Below are 8,329 nucleotides of genomic sequence, written 5' to 3'. Positions count from 1 at the left end.
CGATTCTGGTCAAGGGCATGTACCTGGGTTGCGGGCACATCCCCAGTAGGAGATGTGCAGGAGGCAGCTGATCGATGTTTCTCTCTCATCGATGTTTCTAACTCTATCTCTCTCCCTTCCTCTCTGTAAAAAATCAATAAAATATATTAAAAAAAGAGTGTTCATTATATTATACTCTTACCTCTGTACATGGGAAAAATTTAATAACAAAAACTAAAAAAAGAAAAAGAAAGTGAGCTAGTAGTACAGATACTTTCTGTGTGAGAAAGTGGCAGAAGGACGTCCCATGAACTGGGCAGATAGATTGAACACTTATTTTGCCTCCCTCCCAAAATCCTACTAAAATCACAGTAAAGGGATAAAGAAGGCATTAGCTCCAAAGAACAAAAAGATCAGCAGAAATATGGTAAAATGATGATGAATTCCCAGCCTTCACTTAACTCCCAAACCAACAATGAAATCTGTTTCATCTTGCTAATGATGATTGGTTTAGAAAAGGGCATGAGAAAGAAAAGAAAAAATGTATTTTGGGGAAGGGCTTTTTTTTTAAACATATTTTATTGATTTTTTTACAGAGAGGAAGGGAGAGGGATAGAGAGTTAGAAACATCGATGAGAGAGAAACATTGATCAGCTGCCTCCTGCACACTCCCCACTGGGAGTGCTGCAACCAAGGTACATGCCCCTGACCAGAATTGAATCTGGGACCCTTCAATCTGCAGGCCGACGCTCTATCCACTGAGCCAAACCAGTCAGGGCTGGGGAAGGGCTTTTGTAAAGGTTTTTCTCACCTTTAAAAAGACACAAGGGCCCTGGCTGGTTTGGCTCAGTGGATAGAGTGTCAGCCTGCGGACTGGAGAGTCCCAGGTTTGATTCCAGTCAAGGGCATGTACCTGGGTTATAGGCTCGATCTCCAGTGTGGGGGGTGCAGGAGGCAGCCAATCAATGATACTCTCTCATCAGTGATGTTTCTATCTCTCTCTCCCTCTCCCTTCCTCTTTGAAAAAAAAAAAAGACACAAGGAAAAGGTGGTTTCTACCTTCACTGGATCTTGTTTCACCTGGCTGTTCCTGAAACTGCTGCAACCATCTTGCTCTGGACTTTGGAGAGCAAAGAGTGTGGGTTGAAAAAAGAGCAGAGAAGCTGAGCCAACTCGTGATCTCTGGGGACTGGTGCCCTTTCACCTCTGGACTTCTTATCTCATGAGATTAGAAATGTCCTAATACTTTAAGCATTTATTAAGACTAGCTTTTCTGCAAATAAATAAATGGGACGATGTCAAGCTAAAAATTTTTTTGCAAAGCAAAGGAAACCATTAACAAAATGAAAAGACAACCCACTGAATGGGAGAGCATGTTCACCAATGATACATTAAATAAAGGGTTAATATCCAAAATTTATAAAGAATTCATACATTTCAACATCAAAAAATAAACAATCCAACTGAAAACTGGGTAGAAGACATGAATAGACGCTTCTCCAAAGAGGACATACAGATGAGGAATAGACATAAAAAGATGCTCAATGTCACTAATCATCAGAAAAATGCAAATTAAAGCCACAATGAGATATCACCTTATACCTGTCAGAATGGCTATAAAAAACCCCCCAACAAATAGCCCACTGCTAGTGAGAATGGTTATAATTGTTATGACTTTTTGTTTGACATTGCTGATTTTTTAATCTTTTTTGGGGTTTGTTTTCTAGATAAAGGGAAAACTTGTTTACCTATGACTTAGCAATTTGGTAAATTATACCTCTGTAAGCAGAATTGAAGCATTTATTGTTTCTCACTGCTTGATCCCTCCAGAATACAGTGAGGAGTATTTTTATTTTCATGGCAATGTGATTATTTGCATAAGTTCAATAAGAATCTATTAGATGGGTTTTATTACCAAGGCTTTGACGAGAACATCATGTATGAGAGAGGCAGCACAGACGTGGACCAGAAAGCTCTGAGGAGTTAAGATTGACTTGGGAAGCCAGTAAAAGCCCCTCTGGGAAAACAGCCTGGTACTCAGTTTACATGGTTCACAGCAGGCTTTCCAGGTGAGGAACAAAGACTGCTTCCTGGGACATGCAAGGAAAGAACCGCAGGGTATGCTGGGGACTTTGAGAAGAGGGGATTCACCAAAACCGGTCGGTACTGCGGACAAAATCTGATGGCAAGTACGCAGCTTGGCTTCTAGCCTTGTGAGGCTAAAGTCCAATCCGAAGATTCCTTAGGAAAATTCCAGCTAAGCAGACTTAAGGAGGCCTATATGGCTAATTACTACTCTTGCTGAACTTACACAAATCATCGGGCCACGTTTATTGAAACGAGACTTATTTGGCAGATAAATTAGTCTCAATTTGGCTATCTTTGGTAAAAATGGGGGTGTTTATAGAAAGAAAGTTGTTTCAATAGGAACTATAATACACCTTTGTCTTTCGAGTTTTGTTTTGTTTTACACAATGTACACTTCAGAGAAAGCACCACAACTCACCCTTCAACAATCGCAGTGACTGATGTGGTGTAAGCCACACAGACAGTTTACCCGAGCACCTGATGCCTAGTAATTCTTAGGGAATTTAACCCAGATAGTCAGGTGTTTGGCCTGTTCTATTGCTTAAACTCTATGACTCGAACAGACCACTGCAGAGTCCTTGGCATGTGGGTCCTTAAACAACAGGATGGCTTTCGATTACTTGTTAGCTGAACAGGGAAGTGTTTGTGCAGTGGCCAACGCATCATAGTTTGGGTCCCGGGGGACATAGTAATAAAAGTTAACCCTTGTTCTTTGCTTAAACTGAACACCACTCAGAATGCCCCCCCTGAGGCTTAGGGGCCATTATGGGAGAGGTGAGCATGTGAGACTGTAAGAACCAGATAAGTGGGGCACACTGGCAGGCAGATCTGACTCCATCTTAAAAAGCTAATCTTCCCTCTTAATTGAACCTTGACTTGGCCCCCCTATTTCCCTCAATACTGAGGAATAAACTACACAAAAGGGGTAGCTATAGAGAGTGCAATGCTCAGCCTCCCTGACTCCACCTGTCCAAGCCTGCGTTGTCCCCATGGCCTTCTGGCTAACAGCTTCTGCTTATTCTGGCATATAGACCTGCTCATCATTGAAGGAACTGTGTGTGCGGCTTGAGGAGATAAGGTAAGAGTGTGTTGTTTAAAGATGATTTGCAGAAACACTGAGATGGAGACTGAACTCACAGCAACCAGCACAATCTTCCTCAGACCCTACTGGCAGCGCCCAGATGCCTGTGGTGGTCAATCACCTCTTGCCACTCCCGTTTCCCTCCCCTTGACATAAAAGCCCGAACTCGGTGCTTTCTTAAGATGAATTTGAGGTACTACTAGGACTCCCATCTTCTTGGTTGGCACCTTCTTGATCAATAAACCTTTCCTTACTCCAAAGAAGAGAGAAAAAAAAAAGGTTGAAACACTCAATAGTAAGTTCCAGATGTCAGGTAAAAGAGAGGCGATAAGGGGAGAATACTGGAGAATAAAGACAAGCATGGAAACACCGTGTTAGAGCAAAATCAGCTCAGAGGACAAAGACAGGAACATGAGTGAATAATGGTGTGCACATGTGTACACAGGCGCACATGTATACAGGCACACATGTATACGGACACACATGTGCACATATACACAGGTGCACATGTACACAGGCGCACATGTACACAGACACACATGTACACAGGCACACATGTACACAGGCACACATGTATACAGGCACACATGTACACAGGCACACATGTATACAGGCACACATGTACACAGGCACACATGTACACAGGCGCACATGTACACAGGCACACCGAGAGGAGAGCTGAATCCATTCCTTTTCAGGCTTGCTTCATTCAGGATGCATGCACCTCTTGGCAATGATGGCATGGTAGATGCTTTCAAGACCTCCCATTCTGATCACTGCACTCCTGGGTGGAACCTGGAGGGAAGGAGTTCACTAGAACCAGCTCGTGTCTCAGAAAAACCACGGCTTGGTGAGAAGTGATGAGGAACGGGGCAACGAGTCATGAGAAGGTGTTGAAAAACCCACTCAAGCGCAGCCGGTGTGGCTCAGTGGACTGAGCATCCTCCCATGCACCAAGAGATTGCTGGTTCGATTCCCCGTCAGGGCTCATGCCTAGATTTTGGCCTCGGTCCCCAGTCGGGGGCATGCAGGAGGCATGCTGACTGATGTTTCTCTCTCTCTCTCTCTCCCTTCCTCTCTCTCTGAAAAAACAATAAAAATACATTAAAAAAAAGTCACTCAAGTTTGCTAGGCTGCCATCCACTTTTCCTCCTTCCACACCACCTCATCCCTCCCCTCTCCACTTACCAATGTGGTTTAAAGACAATGTATGTGGTGATGGTCCCTGTTCAGTTCCACTCAGGGAAACTGAAAGGAAGTCTTCGCCCCACCACGGTGAGGAAGCGTGGGCACCAGCCCGTCTGAGTGCTTCGGGGAAGAGAGCACGAGGTAATGACTTTAATCAGGTCCCTATTATGTGCGAGGCATGTCACATACACCTCATCCAGGTGACCCACTGCCTTTGCGCATTTAACTATTATCTACATTTCTCAGATGAGGAAATTGCTTGCAGAGCTAATAAGACTTCAAAGCCTCCCCATATTGAGAAATGAATGTAGAAAAAGCGCAGGGACAAATACAAGTCAAGGAGAGAAATGGCTTATCATTTGGCATAACACTATCCTAATTAGTCATAACTGAAGTTGCTTTCACTCTGTCCTTTTTCAGGCATCTAGGACCTTCTGTCTCTTTGCCCACTGCCCCTTGTCAGTCTAAAATTCAATGGATTTTGCCATTTTATGCTTTAAGATGGGATGTGTGAGCTTTCTCAAGACAGAGGGGAATGTGCCCAGATTTTGTCAGTACTGGCTTCCATAGCTGAGCTTTCCCCCTCTCTCCCCGGGGTCAGAGCCCAGTGCGACCCTCTGCCCTCCTCCCCTTTTCCAACAGAGTCCTGATGGTAGGGCTGGTCTGGTCATCCATAGCCCTTGGGCTCTTTGGGGCAAGTAATCTGTTTCCTTAGAGTTGGGGACAAAGAAACAGAGCAGATGGATATGTCCCCCACGTTGGGGGACAGAGGGCAGGAGGACGGGCAAATGGAAATCAGGTCCCACCAAGGACTGTGTTTACTCACACTGCTTTCCCACTGAGTGTCACCACCACTTACTAACAGCGGCCATCAGTGCAGCACTTATTATAGAGCGTGGTACTTCATCTCACGAAATCCTTCCCAGCTCCATTCCACAGATGAGCAAGCTGAGGCTAGAGAGACTAAGAAACATGGCCACGCTCACCTCGTCAGTAAACATGGAGTTGAGGTATGCGCTTCCAATCCTGTTCCGACCAGTGTTCTCTAACGTTAACTTCTCCCGTTCTAGACCCAAGTTCCTTTTTAGAAACCCCTGACAAGAATGGGTTGCATTTCAAGAATGAGAAAGCCGAAATGTTTTCAAGGTTATCAAAACGATATGTAAGAAATACATTCACACACGCTAATATTTCCAAGAAAAGGAATTCATGATTGGGAAGGGATTATGATAATTCCATGTATGTATAATATTTTTTTGGCCCATTGTAGATAATTAGTGTAATTGAAATATATATAGTAACATGAGTAAAATAAATGTTTTAAGTTTTATGTGATTATAACATTAAATTCTGATCATGCTTTTTACATCTCTGATTGCATGGGGGGTGTCTCATCTTATTGTAAAACAAGTGGAAGAGGGTGTCATTCCTCATTGACAATGAACCAGAGGCCACCCTGAGTTTTTTGGTTTCTATGCCAAATTTGAAAAGCACCCTCAAAAATTACTGTTAGCAACATTTGTAATGCTCTCCCGTGCCTCCCCCTTCCTTTCAGAGAATCCCTTTTGCTGATTAACCTCACTCTTCTTTCTGCTTCCGGAAGAGAACACGTAAACCTGCATTTCTCTAGCCAGGAAAGAACAGGAAACAAAACTACTAAGGCTCCATTGCTTGCTTTATATTTTTAACGGCTGCCCCCTGGCTTCTCGGTTCATCGGGTACCACTGCTTGGGTGAGAAGTGCCTCCATCAGTCAAAAGCGTATATTAGGTGTTCAAACTGGGTTCCCTGGGGTCCCTGGGGAACATGAGGTGATCCCTCAGAAGGTCAGGGGGTCAGCAGGCTCTGGGAACATGAGTGATGAGAGCAGGGCTGTGCTGGCTTTCGGCAGGGGGCAGGTCTGCTTCTCTATGGGGACCATGTAAAGTTTTGTGGGGATGGAAAAGTTCTGCAGTCCCAAAGAAGTTTGAAAGTCACTGTAGGCAGAATCAAAGCCCTCCCTCCCCAGAAGTTTGGAACAGGACTGCCTCCTCAACTCTCAAGCAAGGGTAACCCCCTTCACCAACACCCAGAAGCAATCACGAAAGGATCACGTAAAATGCGAGGCGGCAAGGAAAGGGCATGGAAATGGATGACAACACACGACAACGGTTGTGATGGAATGCGTGAGGGCTGTGACTCCCCCTGATTCCAGAGGCTGAGGCCGGCCGTTCTTACAGAGGGACTCTGACCGTCAAACTGGGTCAGGCTGGTCCCAACGTGGAAGGCTCGAGGGCGAGAAGCTGGCAGATCAGCAGCAACGGCCACCGAGTATCTGCTGCTACTTTAAGAACCAACTCCTTCCCCTTCTGTTACACCCCTCTCTCACAGCCCACTCACGGACTGGACCTTGTCGGACGCACACAGAATGCACTAAAAATTATCAAGCAACACCAGGGCCTGCACCCCTCACCTGGTATCATTAATGCTTCCTTTTCATGACTTTATGAACATTTGAGTCTTACCTCATCTTCTAAACGAAATTCTTGAAAAGCAGAACCTAGTTTCATTCATCATCTCTGTAGCCCTGTGCTTAATATTTCTGAATGAAGGTTCCCTGTCCTGTTACCTGGAAGGTGGTCTGCTGCTCAGGGTGGTATTCAAAACACACGTGTGGATTTTAATCCAAATGGGCTCTAATTCTCTTTCCTGTTCTTTCCTTTCTTTCCAGGACAACGAAATAAAGCCACAGACAGGTGGCTCAGCTTTCTGAGCGTGCAGGAAAATGCAGAGCAAAAAGCCTCTGTTATGCCATTTTCCCCTTCGCCTGGGTCATTGGAGGGTTGGAGGTAAAAATTCACAAAGTAATGTGTGTCAGACGGGCTCCCACCTGTGCCGATACCCATGTCCACCCAGGTTTCCGCACTCTCTGCTCCAGGAATCCCCAGCTAAGCTAACCACCCAGGCAGCCCGGAGAGCAGCCTGGTGGCTGAAGTACCCTCCAGGTATTTCTTCTCAGCTCACTCTTGTTCTGACAGAGATCTGCCATGAACGGTGATGACGAAGAAAACGATGGCAATGGTGACAGCAGTAAAATCCGCTGAACACTATGGCCGAGCCCCTTATGCCCATTATCTCATTTAAAGTGCACAACCGCCTTACGAGGCCGGTATGACGGCTTCCATTTAACACGTGATCAGAGCACACACAACCCGGCAAGGCAGCCACCTCACCAAGGACTCTGGGCCTCTATCACCACGGGGGGTGAGGGATGGGGGTGGGGGAGGGGACTTACCTAGGAAGCACAGAGTTAGGTGGCCTGGATTTTGCAGGGGATGTGACTTTAGGTTCCGGCCCAGAGCTCCCTGAAGATCCTGGCAGAGGGTCCTGTGCCGGCCCAGATTGGTTTGGAAGAACTTCCCTCGCTGCAGTCAGAAGATGCTCTTTATCTTTAACTTCTTTTTCTCGGGACCTGGCTTTGTGTTCCGCCAGAAGGAGGTCAAATTGCTTTTTCCTGCCTGGGACTGCCCTCCGATGGCTTAGCGAATGTGTCTGAGGAGAAGAGAGATGAAAAGCACAGCCTCTTTGATCAGCACATACACCTGCTTCCCGGGGCCCTCCATCTCAGACACAGCAATTCATGGGAATTTGGAGGTGCTTGAAAAGTCAACTTCAAGGCAACAGCTCCCGTTCTGTGGCTGGGAAGAGGCAGAGACCACACAGATGCAACCATGCTCTCCTCTCCTGGTGTCAAAAAGCCAGAGCTTCCTCCAAAAAATGGCAGAAGATGACAGGCTTCAGCGCAGAGCCCAGGAGAGCCCCTCGGATGAAAGGCCAGCGTGAGAGAGTCTAGGGTTAATCCAGGTGCAGGTGGGAGGCTTGCGGCGGCCCCGACACACAGAGCCACCAAGCAGAGAGGGCCACAGCCTCGATCCCAAGAAGCACTAGCAGTTCAGTATGAAACACGCGGCTGGGGCTGCCGAGGGGCAGCCGCCTTCGGTCAGCCCTGGCCACC

General features: G+C 46.3%; 1 protein-coding gene across 7 annotated transcripts in view; it reads right to left on the bottom strand.

Annotated features, from left to right (window-relative positions):
- Positions 1-8,329, bottom strand: part of ATXN7L1 (ataxin 7 like 1) — a 240,146-nt gene that overhangs the window by 23,557 nt on the left and 208,260 nt on the right. For all 7 annotated transcript variants that reach the window (XM_006774879.2, XM_006774881.2, XM_006774883.2 and 4 more), the window contains one exon: positions 7,610-7,866. In XM_006774879.2, coding sequence (XP_006774942.1) covers positions 7,610-7,866 — 257 coding nt within the window. The remainder of the gene's footprint in view (positions 1-7,609; positions 7,867-8,329) is intronic.

Source organism: Myotis davidii, unplaced genomic scaffold (genome assembly GCF_000327345.1).
Source record: "Myotis davidii unplaced genomic scaffold, ASM32734v1 scaffold125, whole genome shotgun sequence".
In the NCBI taxonomy this organism is placed as follows: Eukaryota; Metazoa; Chordata; class Mammalia; order Chiroptera; family Vespertilionidae; genus Myotis; species Myotis davidii.
Note: the sequence above shows the minus strand (reverse complement) of the source record. Positions and strands in the feature narration are given on the sequence as shown.